The following is a 24348-nucleotide window of genomic DNA, read 5'->3' as shown; positions in this document are numbered from 1 at the left end:
GAGTGAACTCTGGGAGTTGGTGATGGACAGGGAGGCCTGGTGTGCTGCGATTCACGGGGTCGCAAAGAGTCGGACACGACTGAGCGACTGAACTGAACTGAACTGAAGTCCTCAGAAAACGCTCCTGGCACTAGGCTCAAGGGCAAGTGTTGCCCAAGCTGCACTTTCCTATTCAACAATCACACTAGAATCACTTGCAAGGGGCTTTCCAAATGTAGGTGGACACAGGGCCAATCCTATTCATATACTTGGTCAATTTGGTGAGGGAGTGGCGATAGCGCGGAGTGGAAAAACAAACAAACAAACAAACAAACGGGTGGTCTGTTAGGTCCCTGTGGTTAAAGATAAGAAGGGAGAGGAGGAGGCCGAATTCATAGGCTGGAATATTTGTAGTCTTCTTGAGCTTCGAAAACTATTTGCATTTCAAAACAACTGTAAAAGAATCGGTCTTGAGATTACAAATGCTGTGACTACCTTACGAATAGGAATATCTCCAAGTGCTTAAGTGACCGACGCCTTTTGTTCCCACTGTTCTACAACCCCTTACTGGGCGCCCAGGCGGACAAAACCTGGGCAGCGATCTCCGAGCTGGGCGCCCCACGCCCATTGCGGGTAGAACGGGGGAGGGCTCCCCGAGGCGGGGTTCGGGGCGCGCCTTGCGGCTCCTCCCTCCTGCCTGCTCTCTGGGCTGGCCGGGGCCGCGGGGAGGGCGGTGGTGCGGACGCGAGATCGCTGTCAGGCGGCCTAGGAGCAGTCTGGAGTTGGCTTGTCAGTCTATCTTCCTCCCGTGGAGCAGGGCGCGATGAGCTGGGAGCTGCTGCTCTGGTTGCTGGCGCTGTGCGCGCTGCTGGCGCTCGTGGTGCAGCTACTGCGCTTCCTACGGGCCGACGCGGACCTCACCCTGCTGTGGGCCGAGTGGCAGGGGCGACGACCAGGTGAGGACCTGCTGCCGCCTCTCTGCACTGGGAGCCCGGGTTCCGTGCGGTCGGATTTCCGCTGCCCCTGCGTTCATCCGGGTGGCGTGGAGCTTCCGGGCGGCGAGGATGCGCCTTTCTCAAGGGCTCTGGTTCCGGGTGGAAGGGGCCAGGGCCTTTTGTCTTCCGTCCCGGTCCCTACGGACTTGCTTTTACTTGCTGAAGTTAAAGAGCCTTGGTATCGGCGGGGGCACCTTCAGGTCTCTGAGTTCTCCGCCTGGCTCCCAGGGATTCTGAAGCAGCGTGGGAGGGCAGTACTTGGAGAAACTGCGCTTGTAAAGGAGTGTCCTTTTGAGGCTACTTCCTGAAGTTGTTTATCTGCCATCTCTCACTCTACTCAAGAGTAGTGAAATGGAATTTGAGATAATACAGTCACCTACAAAGCTGCCTATCCATTGGGATAAAAATAAAGAACTGGATTTTGGGTGCTTTGCCTGAAGGAAAAGCACATTATTGGCACACTAAAAGACATTCTACCTTTTATCTATGCTCAGCTTAATATTTGATGGTCGTTTACTAAACGCATTCTATGTGTTAAGCAGTGCACCAGGCCCTTTTCATTTTTGACTGTTCACCTTTACAATGACTCTTATAAAGTAGGCATTATTAATCTTATTTTCATAATGCTCAGAGAAGTTCAGTGGGCTGTCCAGAGCTAGCCTTTGGGTCTACAAGGGCCAGCAGGAAGTGGGGTTTCCCTGGACCTAGTCTCCCCCCATGAAAATATCTAAATCTTGTGAGGAGGTTTGCTTGGAAGTGATTAAGTGAAAAAGTGAAAGTGTTAGTTGCTCAGTTGCCTCCAACTCTTTGGGACCTCATGGACTGTAGCCCGTCAGGCTTCTCTGCCCATGGAATTCTCCAGGCAAGAATCCTGGAGTGGATTGCCCTTCCCTCCTCCAGAGTATCTTCCAAACCCAGGGATCAAAGTCCTGATCTGCACTGCAGGCAGATTCTTTACTGTCTGAGCCACCAGAGAAGCCGTGGAAGTGATAACTTTAAAAATGGAGCCAGAGAGGGAAGGGGAGCCCTATCACTCACATGGGGGTGAAAATTGGTTCTTGGGGACTGAAAAAAATCTTAGATGGAACAATGTTTTATGCCCCTCCTAAGCTCAACCCTAACTGACAAAGTATTATTCCTTAGTATTTCATTTTTCTTGTTTCTTTTCTTGGAGGGGGGTGTAGCACTTACACTGAGTTCACGGAAAATATGTAAAACATGTGCAAGATCAGGGTTACAAAACTATGGCAAATAGATGGCTGTGATTGGCAGACTTTCTCTTGGTCATTGGCCCATCTCAGCAGATGGAATGCATGTACCTGTTGGCTGCTTTGTCGACTTCAGTGTTTGATCTTATTTGTGCTTAGTGTTAACTTGGACTTCAAGAATTACATAAAAATACTTTATATTTTACTGTTCTACAAAAGTTACTCAACTGATGTCAAGTGCTGAAGAGAAAAAACGTTGACAATATCTAGCAGCTAGTTAAATGAAAAGTTATTTTCACATATCAAGCAAAAGTTAGGGTGACTAAAGATAACTGAAGAAATTCATTTGGTGTTTTCAGTGTTTTACTTTTGCTGGAAAAATATCAGTTTTGAAGGATTTTTAAACATTTAATTACTTTGCTATTATTATCATGTAGTTATATAATTTGCTGATTTACAAATGTAATATGATACATTGCAGTTCATGTAAATACATGTTATTCAGCAAAATAACTTTTGTAAATTTACAGTTGTAAAGTTAAATGTTAATAGCTTTTAAATTTTAATTTAACTTTTAACTTTTCAATTTCACCATGCTTACACCTGCACTTACTGAAGAATAAACTTTATAGAACTCCTTTTATGTCTAAAGCATAGACACATACATGCAAGGGCTTCCCAGGCGGCACTAGTGGTAAAGAACCTGCCTGCCAATGCAAGAGACACAAGAGACGCAGGTTCTATCCCTGGATGGGCAAGATCCTTGGAGGATGGTATGGCAACCCACTCCAATATTCTTACCTGGAGAATCCCATGGACAAAGGAGCCTGGCAGGCTATGGTCCATAGGGTCGCAAAGAGTTGGATATGACTGAAGCAACTTGGCACGCAGATATATGAAGATACATAAACAGATATGCAGTATATTTGTGAAATTAAAATGTTATTAGGGATGTTATTAGGAAAAATGACTAAAAAGACTTCTAGGGGCTCCGGGAGGGAGGTATTAGGGGGTGAGAGAGTTGGAAGGGAGGTGAGGGAGATAATGAAATAGAGTTAAAGGAACATGAAGATAGATTCAAGTTCCAAAAACAGCTCAGATTGGAAAGATGGGCAGACTCTATTAAGGTTTAAAAAAAAAATTATCCTCTTTTTCATTTTTATGTTGTTGTTGTTCAGTTGTGAAGTCATGTCCAACTCTCTACAACCCCCTGGACTGCAGCACGCTAGGCTTCCCTGCCTTTTGCTATTTCCCTGAGTTTGCTTAAATTCATGTCCATTGAATCAGTGATGCCATCCAATCATCTCATCTTCTGTTGCCCCCTTCTCCTCTTGCCCTCAATCTTTCCCAGCATCAGGGTCTTTTCCAGTGAATCGGCTCTTTGCATCAAGTGGCCAAAGTATTGGAACTTCAGCTTCAGCATCAGTCCTTCCAGTGAATATTCAGGGTTGATATCCTGTAGGATTGACTGGTTTGACCTCCTTGCAGTCCAAGGGACTCTAACACCACAGTTTGAAAGCATTAATTCTTCAGCACTCAGCCTTCTTTATGGTCCAGCTCTCACACCCAAGCATAACTACTGGAAAAACCATAGCTTTGACTCTATGGACCTCTGTTGGCAAAGCAATGTCTTTGCCAACAAATAGCTTTTCTTCCAAGGAGCAAACATCTTAATTTCATGGCTGCAGTCACTGTCCACAGTGATTTTGGAGCCCAAGAAAATAAAATCTGTCACTGTTTCCACTTTTTCCCCATCTATTTGCCATGAAGTGTCACTTTAAAATGTTGACAATATACTCACATAAGGCAACTTTTAAAAATGCAAAAGGATACATGGTGACAAGTAAAGCTCTCTCTCACTCTTGTCTCCCAGCTGCCCAGTGTGCCTTTTTGGAGGCAACCACCATTTCCTGCCTTTTATGTATCCATCTAGAGATACCTTCTGTGTCTCCAAGCATGTATCTCACATGGTAAAATTTCAGAGTGACTAATTTTAGGTACTTCACATAGATCTAGAAAAATCCATAGCACTAGTCCAGAGTAGGAAAAGTCTCAACAGCAGAACATATGTGAGGAAAACAGCTCTTATTTGACAGTGACCTCAATGAGGGTCAACTGCGCAGTGCCAGGAAAGATTAGGCAACCTTGTGGAGCTGTTCTGTGTCTTATGTAACAAACTGCAAACAACAAAAGATGTTTTCTGAATACCTGCTTGTGTTGGCCTCTGTGCTGGGCACTGGGGACACAGCAGTGACTGAGCCAACCACTGTCTGGGCCTTCATGGCATGTCCCTTCTGAAAGACAAGGGAAGTGGTTTAGTCAAGTCACCCTACTTGGAGCTGTTGAGACCCCTGGGAATCCTGTATCCTGCTCTGGCCAGCTCCTTTCAATAGAACATAGACCAGTGGGAGCTTGTACAGAGGGTGTGAGAAGAAGGGTGACGAAACCAGATGCCGTGTCATCTGAGGGAAAGTAGCAGAAATTGGAGGTGTTTATTTAGCCTTAGAGAAGCAAGAGATGCAAGGACTTAGGGAGGACAGAGCCTTCAAACAGATGAGACACTGTCATGTTCAAGACAGGCCTGATTTATCCTTCCTGACACCACAAGGCAGAACTGCTGCCAGCTGCTGCTGGTCTGTAGAAGTTAAAGGTATCAGTATAGGAAAATTCCTGAAGCCCTTGAATGATTGTGCTCAGTGCTCCGTCGCTTCAGTCATGCCTGACTCTTTGTGACCCTATGGACTGCAGCCTGCCAGGCTCCTCTGTCCATGGGATTTTCCAGGCAAGAATACTGGAGTGGGCGGTCATACCCTCCTCCAGGGGATCTTCCCAACCCAGGGATAGAACCTGGGTCTCCTGTGTCTTCTGCATCACAGGTGGATTCTTTACCCTAAGCCATCCGGGAAACTCATCTTGAATGATTAGACTTCAGTTCAGTTCAGTCGCTCAGTCATGTCCGACTCTTCACGACCCCATGAATCGCAGCACGCCAGGCCTCCCTGTCCATCACCAACTCCCGGAGTTCACCCAGACTCACGTCCATCGAGTCAGTGATACCATCCAGCCATCTCATCCTCTGTTGTCCCCTTCTCCTGCCTTCAATCCCTCCCAGCATCAAGGTCTTTTCCAATGAGTCAACTCTTCGCATGAGATGTCCAAAGTACTGGAGTTTCAGCTTCAGCATCATTTCCAAAGAAATCCCAGGGCTGATCTCAAACAGAATGGACTGGTTGGATCTCCTTGCAGTCCAAGGGACTCTCAAGAGTCTTCTCCAACACCACAGTTCAAAAGCATCAATTCTTCGGCGCTCAGCTTTCCTCACAGTCCAACTCTCACATCTATACATGACCACTGGGAAAACCATAGCCTTGACTAACGGACCTTAGTTAGCAAAGTAATGTCTCTGCTTTTGAATATGCTATCTAGGTTGGTCATAACTTTCCTTCCAAGGAGTAAGTGTCTTTTAATTTCATGGCTGCAGTCACCATCTGCAGTGATTTTGGAGGCCCCAGAAATAAAGTCTGACGCTGTTTGCACTGTTTCCCCATCTATTTGCCATGAAGGGATGGGACCAGATGCCATGATCTTCGTTTTCTGAATGTTGAGCTTTAAGCCAACTTTTTCACTCTCCACTTTCACTTTCATCAAGAGGCTTTTGAGTTCCTCTTCACTTTCTGCCATAAGGGTGGTGTCACCTGCATATCTAAGGTGATTGATATTTCTCCCAGCAATCTTGATTCCAGCTTGTGCTTCTTCCAGCCCAGCGTTTCTCATTATGTACTCTGCATATAAGTTAAATAAGCAGGATGACAATATACATCCTTGACGTACTCCTTTTCCTATTTGGAACCAGTTGTTCCCTGTCCAGTTCTAACTGTTGCTTCCTGACCTGCATACAGATTTCTCAAAAGGCAGGTCAGGTGGTCTGGTATTCCCATCTCTTTCAGAATTTTCCACAGTTTATTGTGATCCACACAGTCAAAGGCTTTGGCATAGTCAATAAAGCACAAATAGATGTTTTTCTGGAACTCTTTTGCTTTTTCGATGATCCAGCGGATGTTGGCAATTTGGTCTCTGGTTCCTCTGCCTTTTCTAAAACTAGCTTGAACATTTGGAAGTTCATGGTTCACGTATTGCTGAAGCCTGGCTTGGAGAATTTTGAGCATTACTTTACTAACGTGTGAGATGAGTGCAATTGTGCGGTAGTTTGAGCATTCTTTGGCATTGCCTTTCTTTGGGATTGGAATGAAAACTGCCCTTTTCCAGATCTGTGGCCACTGCTGAGTTTTCCAAATTTGATGGCATATTGAGGGCAGCACTTTCACAGCATCATCTTTCAGGATTTGAAATAGCTCAACTGGAATTCCATCACCTCCACTAGCTTTGTTGGTAGTGATGCTTTCTAAGGCCCACTTGACTTCACATTCCAGGATATCTGGCTCTAGGTGAGTGATCACACCATCATGATTATCTTGGTCATGAAGATCTTTTTTGTACAGTTCTTTTGTGTATTCTTGCCACCTCTTCTTAATACCTTCTTCTTCTGTTAGGTCCATACCATTTCTGTCCTTTATTGTGCCCATCTTTGCACGAAATGTTCCCTTGGTATCTCTAATTTTCTTGAAGAGATCTCTAGTCTTTCCCATTCTGTTGTTTTCCTCTATTACTTTGCATTGATCTCTGAGGAAGGCTTTCTTATCTCTTCTTGCTATTCTTTGGAACTCTGCATTCAGATGCTTATATCTTTCCTTTTCTCCTTTGCTTTTCACTTCTCTTCTTTTCACAGCTATTTGTAAGGCCTCCCCAGACAGCCATTTTGCTTTTTTGCATTTCTTTTCCATGGGGATGGTCTTAATCCCTGTCTCCTGTACAATGTCACGAACCTCAGTCCATACTTCATTAGGCATTCTATCTATTAGATATAGTCCCTAATATCTATTTCTCACTTCCACTGTATAATCATAAGGGATTTGATTTAGGTCATACCTGAATGGTCTAGTGGTTTTCCCTACTTTCTTCAATTTTAGTCTGAATTTGGCAATAAGGAGTTCATGATCTGAGCCACAGTCAGCTCCTGGTCTTGTTTTTGCTGACTGTATAGAGCTTCTCCATATTTGGCTGAAAAGAGTAAAATCAATCTGATTTTGGTGTTGACCATCTGGTTATGTCCATGTGTAGAGTCTTCTCTTGTGTTGTTGGAAGAGGGTGTTTGCTATGACCAGTGTATTCCTCTTGGCAAAACTCTATTCATCTTTGCCCAACTTCATTCCGTATTCCAAGGCCAAATTTGCCTGTTACTCCAGGTGTTTCTTGACTTCCTACTTTTGCATTCCAGTCCCCTATAATGAAAAGGACATCCTTTTTGGGTGTTAGTTCTAAAAGGTCTTGTAGGTCTTCATAGAACCGTTCAACTTCAGCTTCTTCAGCGTTACTGGTTGGGGCACAGACTTGGATTACTGATATTGAATGGTTTGCCTTGGAAACGAACAGAGATCATTCTGTTGTTTTTGAGATTGCATCCAAGTACTGCATTTCGGACTCTTTTGTTGACCATGATGGCTACTCCATTTCTTCTGAGGGATTCTTGCTTGCAGTAGTAGATGTAATGGTCATCTGAGTTAAATTCACCCATTCCAGACCATTTCAGTTTGCTGATTCCTAGAATGTCGACATTCACTCTTGCCATCTCTTGTTTGACCACTTCCAAGTTGCCTTGATTCATGGACCTGACGTTCCAGATTCCTATGCAATATTGGTCTTTACAGCATTGGACCTTGCTTCTATTACCAGTCACATCCACAACTGGGTATTGTTTTTGGTTTGGCTCCATCCCTTCATTCTTTCTGGAATTATTTCTCCACTGATCTCCAGTAGCATATTGGGCACCTACTGATCTGGGGAGTTTCTCTTTCAGTATCCTATCATTTTGCCTTTTCATACTGTTCATGAGTTCTCAAGGCAAGAATACTGAAGTGGTTTGCCATTCCCTTCTCCAGTGGACCACATTCTGTCAGAGCTCTCCACCATGACCCGCCGTCATGGGTGGCCCCACGGGCATGGCTTAGTTTCATTGAGTTAGACAAGGCTGTGGTCCTAGTGTGATTCGATTGACTAATTTTTAGCACGGGTGGCTATGACCAGCGCACTTAGCGCGGCCAAGAGGAGCTACCCCACGTCCGAGGTCAGGGGTGGAAGCCGGGAGGACTGCATGCCCGAGGGGAGGCAGCCAAGAGGAGTTACCCCACGTCCGAGGTCAGGGGCAGTGGTCGAGAGTGCCAGGCTGTGACGGCGCAGGAACGGTGGAGAGGAGCTACCCCACATACAAGGTCAGGGGCGGAGACTGGGAGGAGCAACCCCACCTCCAAGGAGCGGTGGCTTCGCGGGCGCAGGTGGGCCTAGAGGAGCTATTTCACATTCAAGGTCAGAAGGGGCAGCGGTGAGGAGATTCCCCTCCTCCAAGGTAGAGAGCAGCGGCTGCGCTTTGCTGGAGCAGCCTTGAAGAGCTACCCCACGTCCAAGGTAGAGAAACCCAAGTAAGACAGTAGGTGTTGCAAGAGGGCATCAGAGGGCAGACACACTGAAATCATACTCACAGAAAACTAGTCAATCTAATCACACTAGGACCACAGCCTTGTCTAACTCTAACTCAATGTCTAACTCAATGATTAGACTTACCCCTCCCAAATGAGCTGGTGCCTCAGAGGTAACTAGATTACTCATCCTGTGAGGGAGTTAAATGGTCAATAGCTTGAGGGGAGAATTCTTAATGTGGGTTGGGGGTTGAACTCTAAGTTTCCTTTCAGCTCTGAGAATCTGCTTTCAGAGGCTCTTTAGGGGAGGCCATGATGTATGCCAGATTCTGTCGAATTGTTTTTTTTTTTTTTTCACATTTTATTTATTTATTTTATTTTATTTATTTTAAAAGTCTTTATTGATTTTGTTGCAATATTGCTTCTGTTTTATTTTATTTTATTTTTTCTGGCCCCGAGGCATATGGGAACATTGCCTGACCAGGAATTAAATCCACACCCTCTGCATTGGAAGGTGAAGTCTGAACTCCTGGACTGCCAGGGAAGTCCCTGTAGAATTGTTAAATAATTGGTGCTAAGTTAAAAAGTTTTCTTCTCCAGAGTGGGAGGAAGGGTATCAGAACTGCAGATGTACTAAGGTAAATGTGAGCCTGATAGTTTTCATTGTTGTATTAATATTTGTATATTGGTATACACTTTTCACTTTCATGTATTGGAGAAGGAAATGGCAACCCACTCCAGTGTTCTTGCCTGGAGAATCCCAGGGACGGGGGAGCCTTCGACTGAAGCGACTTAGCAGCAGCAGCAGCATACAAATGAAGAGGGCTTCCCAGATGGTTCAGTGGGTAAAGAGTCTGCCTGCAGTGTGGTAGACTCAGGTTCAATCCCTGGGTCGGGAAGATTCCGTGAAGGAGGGCATGGCAACTCACTGCAGTATTCTTGCCTGGAGAATCCCATAGACAGAGGAGCCTGGTGGGCTATGGTCCATAGAGTCACAAAGAGTTGGACATGACTGAAGTGACTGAGCATGCACGCATGCATGCACAAATGAAATCTTGACTACTATGCTAGCTAGTAAACAGTTACAAACAAATTATATTCACCTTGGAGTCTTGTATACTGCAGAACTTTGGAACAATGAGTAGGAGATCAAACAAGTCAATCCTGAAGGAATCAACTCTGAATATTCACTGGAAAGACTGATGTTGAAGCTCCAATACTTTGGTCACCTGATGCAAAGAGCCAACTCATTTTAAACGACCCTGATGCTGGGAAAGATTGAGGGCAAGAGGAGAAGGGGGTGACAGAGGATGAGATGGTTCGATGGCATCACTGACTCAACGGACATGAGTTTGAGCAAACTCAGTGAGATAGTGAAGGACAGAGACACTTGGTGTGCTGCAGTCCATGGGGTCGCAAAGAGTCAGAGATAACTTAGCTACTGAACAACAATTTCCCAAAAAACCTGCAGAGTTGCTCAGTTGAGCCTTTCCATAAAAGTGCATCAGATTTAGAAGTTCCCTGGTGGTCTAGTGGTTAGGACTCAGAGCTTTGACTACTGTGGCCTGGGTTCAATTCCTGGTCAGGGAACTGAAATCTTACAAGCCAAAAAACAAACAAAATACATAGTGCAATAGATGATAGGAAAGCACTGTAGCCCAGACATAGTATTTGGGATGTTTCTGTCCTTCGTTTAGATATTTACATGAAATCACTTTCCTGAGGATATTTCTCGAATGGCTAAGATAGTTGGGTCTACAATATTGACCATATTAAAATGTGGCAGCTTAGGCTAGAGGTCAGACATACCTCGACAAATATCCTAGCTCTGCCAGGATTCTTGGGTGGAGTCCTTTCTCTAAGTGAGTTTCTGTGCTAGGCACTGAGGACACAGCAATGAATAAAGGAGACAGGGTCCCAGCCTTAAGGAAATTTACAGTCTAGTGGTGTAAATCAATCTCTGTAAACCTCAGTTTCCTTTCTTGTAAAACTGAGATAATTCCTGTTTCATAAAGTTCTTGTGAAGATTTTAATAAGGTAATATGTTTAAGCACATAGGAAGCAATGGAAAAATGTTAAGCCATTGAAGTTAGTAATCCCATTGACCCTGGCTGGAAAAATTAGAACATTCAATGTTTTGCTGCCAAAATCCATTTGTTAAATAATTTTGCAACAGTTAGAGTTGACATTTTATTACGCACTGAGTCCCCTGGAGGAGGGCATGGCAACCCATTCCAGTATTCTTATCTCGAAAATCCCACGGACAGAGGAGCCTGGCGGGCTACAGTCCATGGATGGCAAAGAGTTGGACATGACTAAAACAACTTAGCTCACACTCCCACACGTGTGTCAGTCACTGTTCTGAGTGCTTTACATGTTTTAACTCATTTCTCTCAACAATTCTATGAAGGAGGTTTTATTATTAACTCAATTTTCCACTTTTGGAAAATGAAGGCATTGAGTTCCCACATGGGAGCATTTCACTGCTGTGTGTGACACAGCTGGCACTTGAACCCTGGGAGTTAAAACAACCAGAGCACATACTGACTCACCAACACTTAGACTTTAGAATTGTTTGACTAAAATAGTAAACTGGCTTCCTGATTCTAACTTTTCTGATCCAAAATCAGCAATGTGTATCTTAAATAATACCTTGTTTCCTATTTTTGACAAATAACACATTTTACTAAGGTACACAGGAGCATTGCACTGCCCTGACTCGATGGATTCAGATGGACAGTGGCTATCATGTGCTGCAGTACAAATAAGTTTTTCGTTGGAGAATAAACCACTTGTCAGTGCTTTATTTCACATTTTTACAATCTTTAACAAGATGATACCTGGCAAGCAGAGTATAACATTTCATCTCGCTCTCATATGTATTTCATCTTGGGTGAACTACTAGATTCTTCTAAGATGAAGGCTCAGGCATTTGGAAAGCTCTTCTACAAAATGACCTTTAGTTAGTTGCTAGGCATCAGATTATGATTGACAAATGGGGAAAACATGACTTCAAAAATTCAGGGTGATTCTACCATACCATAGAGTAGAACTTGGTATACTCAGATTTATCATCAATACCACCAATGTGAGCAATTAGAATAACAGAATAGAAAACTGGATGGAGCTATAAGTGATCATCTTATCTGAAGCCCTCATTTATGAATAAGGAAGGTGAGAAAATGAGTCCAGATACTTTCTATCTACTTACCCTTACTTTTCATGATCAAGTATGCAGACAGAGCCTTAGAGTCAGACCATGGAGTTGTAAGGCTTACCTTGATGTAAAGTCTGGAAAACTCTCAAAGAGTCTAGAATACACAAAATAATACAGTTAGTAATAAACTGTTACTAATATGATTTCTAACACTAGGTAGAAAGTGTTTCCTTAAGATATTTAATTAAAAAAAATTTTAAACCACTTTATTGAGGTATGATTGTCATATAAAAAACCGTCCATATTTAAGGTACACAACTGGATGAGTTTGGGGTAAGTATACACCTGTGAGATCATCACCACAATCAGGGCTGTAAACATAGGATACTTAAATTTTTAAGTTCCACATATTATGTCTTCATATTCAATGATATTGTTTAAAACTATTTTTTTCCTTTGGTCAATCTTTGATTTATGGATGTAACCCATAGCTTATTTTCCCCCCTCAATCCCTGCCTCCTTTTCAATAGAATGGGAGCTGACTGATATGGTGGTGTGGGTGACTGGAGCATCAAGTGGGATTGGAGAGGAACTGGCTTACCAGCTGTCCAAACTAGGAGTTTCTCTTGTGCTGTCAGCCAGAAGAGTGCATGAGTTGGAAAGGGTGAAAAGAAAGTGCCTTGGTGAGTAAATCTAAAATACCAGCAGTGCTGCCTAGAAGTAAATCAGAGCCCAGAGTCAAAATCTGGAAATTTTAGAGGGAAGAGGGGGGTTTTCATGGGCAGTAGACTCTGGTTCCAAATGCTGAGTGCTTTGATCCAACTCCTTTTCCTTTTGTCACTTCTTAGTTAGCTGGCCTGACCTTTTTCTTCTTTTTCTGCCATCTTTCTACCTTTTTTTTTGTTTTTTACACTAATTCTTAGCATTAGGGATTGATCATCAGTTCTCTCAAATGCTGCTTTGGATTTTTAGTGACCACATGAATGTCTTACATTTTTATCTTAGACAAAGAACAATTTGGTTCTTATGAATGACATACATATATGTTACCATAGAAATTTAATTGATATTTTGTTAAAATGTCCGATATTAAAGTCATATGAAATAATATAAGATTTTTGTTGTAAAGGACAAAAAAACAGGAGTGGAATTAAATTTTTTTTCTGGACATGCTGTGCAGCATGTGGGATCTTAGTTCCCTGACCAGGGATTGAACCAGTGCCCCTGCAGTGGAAGTGTGGACTCTTAACCACTGGACCACCAGGGAAATCCTGGAGTAGAATTAAGTTTGAGAAATGCAACTTGATATAATATTTTTCATATATACAGGACAATAGTGTTTTTGTTTATCTGTTTGGGTTTTGGTGTAGTTCACAGTAAAAGCAGTCTCAAGTAATACAGTTATTATTTCTCATAGGAAATTTATTATCTACACTGAAATAATTTTGAAATTTCCAGAAGATTGTTGTTGTTGTTGTTTTTTTGTCATCTACTTGTCATTCTTTAAAAATCTTTCTTTCACTTTGCTGATGGAACTAATCACCCAGATATGGAGTTAGCTGATAAGGCCACAAGCCCTCTTTCACGATATTGCTCTTAAAGGCCTCTTGTGTTTTTCCACTGGGCCACTTCTTTTGACAGTTGCTCCTCTGCTGTTGAGACTTGCATGGGAAGAAATGGAGTGTAACAGTGTTTCTTAGCTTGAGTAAGATTGTTTTCCTTTTATCTGTCATATCATGGGTGCAGACTTTTCTATTGCTTTTGAAAAACAGTTAATATTTCACAATTTACTCCTCTGCCCATAAAGCCTTTTCACCTCTTCTCTACTTACTTGTTTTTCTTACCAAAATACAACTTTGTTGCATTTCAGGGCTAGAATTCAAGGAAATTAGTTTGAACTGTTCTTTTGATAACAGAAATAGAGAGGCCATTACAGCCCAGTGTGTTTCTTGGTTGGGAATTTCAGAATTGTGTCCTTTTCCTTATTCACCTCCTGGAATCCTTAGCCTCTGAAAGGAATCTTTTCTGTGTCATGTGACTGGAAGACCCAAATTCTCATTGATTTTCAGCATAAATTTTTTAAAATTGTGTTTAAAAATCAAGCAGTGAACCTATCATATAACAGATGTACAGAAATACCTCTGTACCTCTAAAGGAATTGATCTAAAATGTTTGCTTTTTTTAGTTTGTAGTATAATCTTGATTCCTTCTAGAGGCTGTTCCAATACTAAAGTGGGTAGCCTATCCCTTCTCCAGCAGATCTTCCTGACCCAGGAATCGAACCAGAGTCTCCTGCACTGCAGGCGATCTCTTTACCAACCAACTGAGCTGTCATGGAAGCCCGGTCCAATGTTAGGCTGTATATATTTAAGTAGAAGAAAGGTATTCTGTTTCCTGTGTACCCAGCCAGTTTTTTGTTTGATAAGATGTTGCCCATATCCTTGTCAATCCACTTCTTGGTCCTTAAAGAGAACCTCATCCACAGGGCTTCACCCAGAAATGAGCTCATTGCTAAGTGTGGTTGTAGGGTGGGTGTTAAATGTAATGTGAATAGCACATGACTTCCATATTAATTTTAAGTGTCTTTATTTAGAGAATGGTAATTTGAAAGAAAAAGATATACTCATTTTGCCCCTTGACCTGACTGACAGAAGTTCCCATGAAATGGCTACCAAAGCAGTTCTCCAGGAGTTTGGCAGAGTAAGTAGCATTTTGAGTGCATGAATCTTGCTCTGAAGTAGCTGTAAAAGAGATTCCCATCTGTGGTGCTGTAGGCAAATGGGTTCATGAAGCATCTTACTTCATCTCAAGGGCCCAGCTGGGTCTCTTAATCTCTGAATCTGTGGCTTCATGTATTAATAATTGGAACTTTTCCTACCTTAATAAATTAACTCCTCCATGTAGAACAAAAGAAGCTAAAGATTCACTGAGCCTTTTATTTCTATTACATTATTTTCCATAAAAAGTAACTTAAGGTGGGAATTTAATTCCATAGGTGAATTTTGGTTTTATCTTTTCTATTGTTGACCTCTGGAAATGTACTGTCCTGTTCCATCGATTCATCAAGTTAACAATATAACCAACCATCCCTACGAATTCCAACAATCCATCTAAGTCATCCCTAAAGTACCCCCTTTCTGATTTTCTTTACTTAGATTGACATTCTGGTCAACAATGGTGGAGTATCCCAGCGTGCTTTGTGTGTGGACACCAGCCTGGATGTCTTCAAGGAGCTAATAGAGCTTAACTACTTAGGGACGGTGTCCTTGACAAAGTGTGTTCTGCCTCACATGATTGAGAGGAAGCAAGGAAAAATTGTTACTGTGAATAGCATGGTGGGAATTATAGCTGCACCCCTTTCTACTGGATACTGTGCCAGCAAACATGCTCTTCGGGTAAGGCTGTCAAAACTTAACTCTGATAGAACTGACCTGAACGTGTGTATGAAATATTTACTGCAAGAGATCATTGGAACTAGGTAGTCATGTTTGGAGACAGAGAGACCTAAGAAGATCTTGGGTAGAAGACTCACCCAGAAGATGCTAAAAGGACTTGAGTCCACATGCCTCTTCCTAATTCTGCAAATATGCAATGAGCACCTACACTGTGTCATACACTGCAACATATCCTGGGAGTATAAGGATGATATGGTCCCTGCCCTTACTAACTGTATAGTCTAGCTGACATGTCACCCTTTACCTTGTCCTCATTTCTACCACAACTTCATGGCAAATTTGGGGTCTACCTCTGTTTATTCTACACACATTTCAGGATTCTACATACATTTACTTGTCCTTCTCATTTCTGTGACTTTGTTTCCTTCCCCTTTCTTGTTGGTGTTTTTTTAACCTGAATTTCTAAATGTACATGCCTATCAGAAATAGAAACTTCCCACGGGGTGATTAGCCCTGAGTGTCAAATCCCTACTGGGTCTAGCCTTGATTCTGTTTACTCTGACTTCATTAGAAGAAGAAAATCTAGTTAAGGCAGAGTCTAGGAGGAAGTTTAATTCGGCTTGTGTAACTTATGAGATATGAGTACTAGAAATGAATAAATTTTTAATGTTGGCTTAAGAATGGATAAGAAGAAACTGTAACTATATACACTATAACATGGAGCAAATTAAATTGTAAGGCCAGTAGGAGGAAAATGATTAATAGAGACACGTGATATATAATTAATGCCATTGAAGGTCAGTTTACGTAGAATGTTTCACCGTTGGAATAATAAGATGCAATAGCTGAATGGTCATCAGTTTCATGAAAATTTGAAGGTTTGGTTCCATAGAATCCTCTTTCTGCTGTGAAGAGCAGACAATTGCAGAGAGTGATGAAATGAAATACTGCACGGATGATTTCCTCATATTTGGTAATAGGGTGTCAGTTGGACAACTCTCAGGCAGGCACATGAGGGAAGGTGGCCACCCCATCTGTTTGGTACCCAGTATCCCATAAGACATGCAGGATACTTTCAAACACAGTAGAAGTTGTCTGGCCTGCCCTCCAAGACTGTTTTGTACTGGATTTGATTGTCTGATACCATGTGTCAAGTTGAGATCTATTTATACCAGTAGCCAAACACTGAAACCAGGAGTCTCTTTTTGAAGGGCACATTTCCTTCCCTGATACTCAGCAAGCTAGAGAGTGAACTTACTTGTTGAAAAGGTCACACACTATACTAGATGTGATTTCAAGCAAGGAGAGGTTTTAGTGTCTGGAGTATTGGCTTTCATGGTGTCCTCTCCCCTCTTTTGCTATAGAGGGGCAGAAGGTTAAAGTTCATTCATCCATTTACGAAGCCTTTTTCCTGTCCATCTGAGTCAGGCACTGCATTAGTCTCAGACAGCACAAACCCTCAAAGGCCTTGTGTTTGTTAGGCATCAGCATTAAAGGCTGGTAACTGTTTAATGTTATTGGATCATAAATGAATGTACCTATGTTGGCTGCTTAGGCTTTTCAAAGTTAACTCAGTTTATCACAATGTAGTCTTGGGATATTTCCTGATTTAGGAGAAGAGATGAGGAGAAGTAGATGTTTACTTCCTGTTTGGTTTAGAAATGGGCAGTATCTTTTAAGTCTAGAGGGTCTAGCTTGTTTTTACAAAAGTCATTGAGTAAGCAATCATATTACATTTTTAACTAGCCGTGTACTGTCTTACTACACCTAAAATAAAAATTTTTGCTGAAACTAATAGTCTCTTCAGATAGTAATTGAAAAAATGGAACTGTTCCTCTATGATAGTTTCCCTTAAGTATTAATTCCAACTTGCTCCCTGTTGCCCTACCATCTGTACTTTAGGCCACTTTGAGGGATCATCAAAAGAAATCCAGCCTCAATGATGCTCCGTGAACATGCAACCCTTTTGGAGCGGGGAGCTGGCGACTGGGTATCAGACTCTTCAAGGGTAGTCTCTCACTAATCCGGTGCAAAATCACTGATGGCACAAGCTAAACCACTGCCATTGGGGGGATGAACCACTCATACCTAGCAGGAGTTAAGAATGCCTGTTATAGATTGCCTGCGGTCTTATGTTTAAAAATGCCTCATCTTGTGTAATTACATTCCCTGTCCTTTACTCAGGCATTTCAGAACACATTTTGATAATGTGCTGCTATTGTCCTTCATAAAAAGTTGAAGAAAAGTAATTTCTTACTATTAAACATAAGATATGTGTCTGTATTTATTTGTTTTTTTTTTTTGTCTATTAGGGATTTTTTAATACCCTCCGAAGTGAACTTGCCACCTACCCAGGTATAACAATTTCTAACATTTGCCCGGGACCTGTGCAATCAAATATTGTGAAAAATGCCCTAACTGAAGAAGTCACAAAGGTAAAATTTCTAGATGGGAAATAATTTGAATGCTTTAGTAGTCATACCCTGGCCTTACATCACTATGCCTCAGGATTTTCATGTTAGAATCCCTTATGAATTATTTACATAACTCAGCATTAGGAAAATCGTTAAGGTTAGTTGTTAGTGCTTTGGGATCCAGCTTTAGTAATAGCTAAAGAAATTACTAAGATACTGCTTATAAGTGATCCACTATTATGTGGGCTATCAATATTTTAAAAACCCAGTTTTAATCAATTCACAAATCATAGCAATGTTGAAAGTTCTGTGTGGCTGAATTTTAGTAAATTAAATTTTACTGGGATTTTAAAAGGGATTATGGTGAAGGAACTTAGCAAAAACCCCCCTGTTGAGATGTAATAGTTTTAGGTTGGCCTCACCCAGGCCTGTGCTTCCCTCAGCTCACAGATTACAAGTAATTAATCTACCAAATGAATAATAAATGTCTCATGAAGAATCCAGTATCACTCCATAATATAAAAAACTCTCTAAAGACCATGAAATTTTCCTTCTTCTCCACTAATATTTCTACTGAGATATAAATCTATATGTTTCCATGTAAATGTTTACATATACAATTTATATTTTGCATTTTCTATGGAGGCACTATAGTAAAATAGAATGAGCACAATGTTACAGGAATCAGGGGACCTAGAATATAGAACTGGTTACTACTAAATGGTCTGTGTGAGCACAGATAAAAGTTACTATATTTCTGGGCCTCAGTTTATTCATAAAACAGCAGTGGGTTAACTAGAGTAGCAGTTCCAAATTTTTTCGATATCAAGAAACCACTTTTATCTTCTTTCTCTATTTCATCCTCACGGACTTCATGTTTTATAGAACTTCATTTGCTAAATGTATGTATTAATAATTTGTTTTAAGATTTTTATTATTAAAATGACATAGAGTTATCATTAAGTACTTTAAGATGGTGCAATACTAACTAAAAGTGAATAACTGTTATCTTTTAGTTAGCCTGCACACTTATCTGGTTAAGTATATGAATTCCATTAGGTTTTCTGAAATATACAGCTTATGTGTGCATGCTTAGTCAGGTCTGACTCTGTGACCCCATGGACTGCAGCTCACTAGGCTCCTCTGTTCATGTAATTTTCCAGGCAAGATTACTGAAGTGGGTTGCCATTTCCTCCTTCGGGGCATCTTCCAGACCTAGGGATCGAACCCACATCTCTTGTATCGCTTTCAATGGCAGGCAGATCCTGTGCCACCTGGGAAGCCCATAAATAGTTTACAGGCACCCCTTAGTGCCTATGGGGACTCCTGAGGGGCATGAGGTCACAGTAAAGGAATCACTCAACTGGATGTCTCCTAAAAGTTCTGTGAGATACCCTAGATAAATACTTATCACTCACGAATTTTTCAAAATTTTCTTAGCCTACAGGCAGCACTGCAGACCAGTCCTACAAGATGGCAACCAGTCGTTGTGTGCGGCTGATGTTAGTCGCCATGGCCAATGATTTGAAGGAAGTTTGGATCTCTGATCAGCCTTTTTTGCTAATGATCTATTTGTGGCAATATATGCCAACTTTGGCCTGGTGGTTAACCAACAAAGCAGCAAAGAGAAGGATTGAGAACTTCAAGAGTGGAGTGGTAAGTCCAATTTATACATTTCTGAATTCATATCAATCTTGTAGGAAAGCATGAAAATTTCCAATTCTTAAAAATGTTCTTACCAACTGTCTGCCAATCTCATGATATATTAATAAATACAAAAGATATAAAAGGTTTTCCATCCCCAATGCATATCTTTCGGTTTACTGTAAATTACTACTGGTCTTGGAGAAAGTTTTCTACAAGGTAAAAATTAAATCAAAGATTGCCATTTTTTTCTTCTATGTTGCTGTCTGGCCAGTGTATGTGCCAAAATGCTTTTTCTCCACCATGTCTCCCCACAAACTCCAATCCATCCTGCAAGTCTCTACATTCTGTGTCACCTCCTTGGGTTGATACCTGGCCTCCCCCCCCATTTCTCTCCAGGACTGGGTGCACGTCAGCCCTCTGTCAAAGCACTTCCACACTATTAAGAGATGTAGTCCCATCTGTAGTACTGGTTCCTTTGACTTTGTTCCAGAAGGTCAGTTTGCACATCTGAAATGTGCCTGTGTCCGTGTTTAGGAAAACTTGCTGATAGCTTATTCTTTCAGCACTCATTTTTCCAGAAAAGTGAGGAATGTTAAATGAACTGGTGAAAAAAGAAACAAAAACCCAAAAACCCAAACAAAATACTTAAAGAGACTTAAAGGTTATAAAACCTTCAATATGCACTAACATGTTTAAAACTTGAAAAATCACGAAGAGGGCTATTCATTTTATACTAACCAGTTTGTTTTGGGTCAAAACATTTATAAGTGATTTCCTAATGCTGGAACTTGGTACTGTGGGGTGGTTTTAAAGGTAGAGCTTCATCAAATATTGCATCAGAGTCTGAAATTTAGAGGACAGCAGATAAAGTGGCACTGTGCCCAGTGATAGATAAGAGTTGAGGGGAAAGGCCACCTTACTAAAGAGTGAACCAACATTCTGGTTAAAAGCATGAAGCACGATGCTGGGCTACCTAGGCTGAAATCCCAGCTCTACCCCGTACTCATCATATGATCCCAGGCAGGTTATTTCTCTATATCTCAGTCTCCCCATCTATAATACTTTGGCCACCTGATGCGAAGAACTGACTCATTGGAAAAGACCCTGATGCTGGGAAAGACTAAAGGCAGGAGAAGGGGATGACAGAGGATGAGATGGTTGGATGGCATCACCGACTTAATGGACATAAGTTTGAGCAAGCTGGGAATTGGTGATGGACAGGGAAGCCTGGTGTGCTGCAGTCCATGGGGTTGCAAAGAGACAGACCCAACTGAGTGAACTGAACTGAACCATCTACAAAATGGAAGATTACTGTTGATATTAGCACCTAGTCATAGGATTGTTATGGGGATTAAATGAGTTAGTATGTGGAAAGCTCTTAAAACATACCATGGTGTGTTATACTCATTAAGTATTAGCTGTTACTGCTTTTGTTTTGATGGCAGGAGGATATTTAGCAAACAGACAGTAAAGATTAAAGAATTAAATAATATGGCAGAGGGAGAATGCATTATAGAAATCACCGTTTCTGAGGGGAAAGAAGGATTAGGGGCTAGAGTTTCATTCCCATTGTAGCAGTTGTTCATAAGAAGGTTATTTTGTTTTGTTTACAGAATACCAACAGAATACCTAATGTAAATCTTGGGCTTCCCTAGTGCCTCAGTAAAGAATCCACCTGCCAAGGCGGGAGATGCAGGTTTGATACCTGGGTCAGGAAGATCCCCTGGAGAAGGAAATGGTAACCCACTCCAGTATTCTTGCCTGGGAAATCCCATGGACAGCAGAGCCTGATGGGCTATATACCATGGGGTAGCAAAAATGTCGGACATGAGTTAGCAACTAAACAGCACTGTAAATATAGGTATTGCATTACATCTAACTTTTGCTAAAAATCATGACTTCTCTCTTCCTACCAACGTATTTGAATTATTGCTTATTACATGGTCTCATTGCTTTATCACTTTATGATAAACTGGGCATCCATTCATCTCCCCAAATCATTCTGAGATATATCTTATTCTTTACACAAAACCCTAGAAACTTTAAAAAGTTGTTCATTTTTTTTACTTCTCTCCTCATTGCTCTTTCCTCCCTACTGTTATTTTGTATTGTGTATATTCATCTCCTTATTGAAATTTGTTTGTAAGAATCTCAGTTAAGAGAATGCCACTATTATTCCCAAACTAAACATTGTTGTTATTCAGTCACTAAGTTGTGTCTGCCTCTACGATCTCATGGATTATAGCTTCCCAGGCTTTTCTGTCCTTCACTATCTCCTGGAGTTTGCTCATATCCATGTTCATTGAGTCGGTGGTGCTATCTAACCATCTCATCGTCTGTTGCCCCCTTTTCTTTTGCTTTCAATATTTCCTAGCATCAGGGTCTTTCCCAATGAGTCAGCTCTTCTCATCAGGTGGCCAAAGTCTTGGAGCTGCAGCCTTAACATCAGTCCTCCCAATGAATATTAAGGGTTGCTTTCCTTTAGGATTGATTAGATTGATCTCCTTGCAGTCCACATGACTCTCAAAAGTCTTCTCCAGCACCACAATTTGAAAGCATCAGTTCTTTGGTGTTCAATCTTCTTCATGATCCACCTCTCAAATCCATACATGACTACTGGAAAAACTATGACTTAGACTATATGGACCTTTGTTGGCAAAGTGATGTCTCTGCTTTTTAATATATTGTCTAGGTTCATCATAGCTTTCCTTCCAAGGAGCAAGTCTTTTAATTGCATGACTGCAGTCACTGTCCACAGTGATTTTGGAGCCCAAGAAAAGAATATGTGTCAGTGCTTCCACTTTTTCCCCTTCTATTTGCCATGAAGTGATGGGACCAGATCCCATGATCTTAGTTCTTTGAATGCTGAGTTTTAAGCCAGTTTCTTCACTCTTCTCTTTCACATTTACCAAGAGGCTCTTTAGTTCCTTTTTACTTTCTGCCATTAGAATGGTATCATCTACATATCTGGGATTCTTGATATTTCTCCCAGCGATCTTGATTTCGGCTGGTGATTTATCCAGCCCAGCATTTTACATGATGTACTCTGCTTAGATGTTAAATAAACAATACACAGCCGTGTTGTACTCCTTTCCCAATTTGGAACCAGCTGTTCAACATCCAGTTCTGTTTCATCTTGACCCACATCCAGCTTTCTCAGGAGACAGGTAAGGTGGTCTCTTAAAGAATTTTCTGCAGTTTGCTGTGATCCACACAAAGGCTTTAGTGTAGTCAGTGAAGCAGAAATAGATGCTTTTCTGGAATTCCCTTGCTTTCTCGATGATCCAACAAATGTTGGCAATTTGATCTCTGGGTCCTCTGCCTCTTTGAAACCCAGCTTGTACATCTGGAAGTTCTTGGTTTGCATACTGCTAAAGCCTAGCTTGAAGGATTTTGAGCATATCCTTGCTGGCACATGAAATGAGCACAGTTGTACAGTAGTTGGAACATTCTTTGGCATCGCCAAATGAACCAAGATCATTCTGTTGTTTTCTTGTCATCTCCTGCTTGACCACATTCAATTTACCTTGATTCATGGATCTAACGTTCCAGGTTCCTATACAATATTGTTCTTTACAGCATTAGACTTTACTTTCACCACCAGACACATCCACAACTGAATGTTGTTCCCACTTTGGCCCAGCGACTTAATTCTTTATGGAGCTACTAGTAATTGCCCTTTGCTCTTCCCCAGTAGCATAGTGGACACCCTGTGACCCTGAAATGAAGTTGCTCAGTCGTGTCCGACTCTTTGCGACCCCATGGACTGTAGCCTACCAGGCTCCTCCATCCATGGGATTTTCCAGGCAAGGATACTGGAGTGGGGTGCCATTGCCTTCTCCAGGTCTCCCCAACCCAGGGATTGAACCCGGGTCTCCCACATTGTAGGCAGACGCTTTACTGTCTGAGCCACCAGGGAAGCCTCTGTGACCTTAGGGGGCCCATTTTCTGGTGTCCTATCTTTTTGCCTTTTCATACTGTCCATGAGGTTGTCTAGGCACAAATTTGTTTCTGTTCTTTAGGCTAGGAACAGTATGTCTGGAACTTTGTTTTGATGAAGTTATTAATTTTAGGCATCAAAAACAATAACAGCATTGAATTTTGTGTTATAATTTGCTTTTGTCTTATTTAGTATATATTCTTGAGAGTGGTAAATGGGTATCTTCCCAGATGAAATGTCACCTCTTAGAAATTATTAAATTGCCTTGTTTTACTACCTTTCAAGTATTTTAATTCTAAAGACCCTTTGTATTTATTAAAGCAAGCCAGTGTAGGTATAACCTGCTGATCAGAAGAGTAATAGTAGAAATTTCAGCATTTATGAAATGGCATACTCAGATGTTAACAAATGACAGGGAAATAACGTTGCTAAGCCCCTTAGAGATATTTTGCGTAGCTTGAGAATTTTGGCTATGATTTTTATTCCTATTTAAGTATTTTTCCAAGGATTTATAAGGATTCTTAACAGTGAATCATAATGATATAGCTCCTCAAAACAGAAGGAATTAATTGTCAAAACCTGGGGTAGAAGAAACTGATTCATATTTCTGTTATTCTGTTATAGGATGCAGATTCCTCTTATTTTAGAAGCGTGAAAAAAAAACATGACTGAAGGAGTATTTGCATTTTTCAAGCCACTGGAAAGAGAAATGGAAAATATGAAAAACAGTGATCTTCTTACACATTGAAGAATAATTTGTCATTTTATTTCTTAATAGATACAACTTTCCTTTCAATATGTAATAACAAGAATGACAGGAGTCTTGCAATAAATATGTTAACACATATTATATTCCTGGGTAACGTACTCTAGTATATATGCTTAAAATCTAGGTTAGCAGAATGCTAACCAAAGAATTACAGTAATCCATTTACCACAAATGCACGGGCTATTACATGAAGCATAGTGCTGGATAGCGGGCGGATACAAAGAAGTGTCTGAAAAGGTCCTGCTTCCAAGTTGCTTACACTCTCTTGGAAGAATTCACAGGTACAAATGACTGGAATTTGACACCGTAGGTAG

The 24348-nt window shown here is 41.4% G+C and overlaps 2 protein-coding genes across 2 annotated transcripts in view; one reads left to right on the top strand and one right to left on the bottom strand.

Moving 5' to 3' along the window:
• Positions 1-688: 688 nt before the first annotated feature.
• Positions 689-24115, top strand: DHRS7 (dehydrogenase/reductase 7). Its single transcript, XM_019969010.2, has 7 exons — positions 689-935; positions 12400-12552; positions 14463-14569; positions 15025-15264; positions 17577-17699; positions 19119-19334; positions 23890-24115. Exons 1-7 carry the CDS (start codon positions 803-805, stop codon positions 23935-23937), a joined length of 1020 nt encoding a protein of 339 aa, XP_019824569.1. The 5' UTR covers positions 689-802; the 3' UTR covers positions 23938-24115.
• PCNX4 (pecanex 4) overlaps positions 11603-24348 on the bottom strand; it is a 66111-nt gene continuing 53365 nt past the window's right edge. Inside the window, exon 12 of the mRNA XM_019969008.2 lies at positions 11603-12023. Within this exon, the coding sequence (XP_019824567.2) occupies positions 11965-12023 (59 nt within the window). The 3' untranslated portion in view covers positions 11603-11964. The remainder of the gene's footprint in view (positions 12024-24348) is intronic.

The sequence above is a fragment of the Bos indicus genome, chromosome 10 (genome assembly GCF_029378745.1).
Source record: "Bos indicus isolate NIAB-ARS_2022 breed Sahiwal x Tharparkar chromosome 10, NIAB-ARS_B.indTharparkar_mat_pri_1.0, whole genome shotgun sequence".
In the NCBI taxonomy this organism is placed as follows: domain Eukaryota; kingdom Metazoa; phylum Chordata; class Mammalia; order Artiodactyla; family Bovidae; genus Bos; species Bos indicus.
The sequence above is the reverse complement of the archived record's forward strand: the minus strand, read 5'-3'. Positions and strand labels throughout refer to the sequence as shown.

Coding starts and splice junctions, on each gene's coding strand:
- DHRS7 (XM_019969010.2), top strand. CDS start 803: ATGAGCTGGGAGCTGCTGCTCTGGTTGCTGGCGCTGTGCGCGCTGCTG. Junction 12,553..14,462: donor GGTGAAAAGAAAGTGCCTTG/GTGAGTAAATCT, acceptor GTCTTTATTTAG/AGAATGGTAATTTGAAAGAA. Junction 17,700..19,118: donor TAACTGAAGAAGTCACAAAG/GTAAAATTTCTA, acceptor AAATTTTCTTAG/CCTACAGGCAGCACTGCAGA.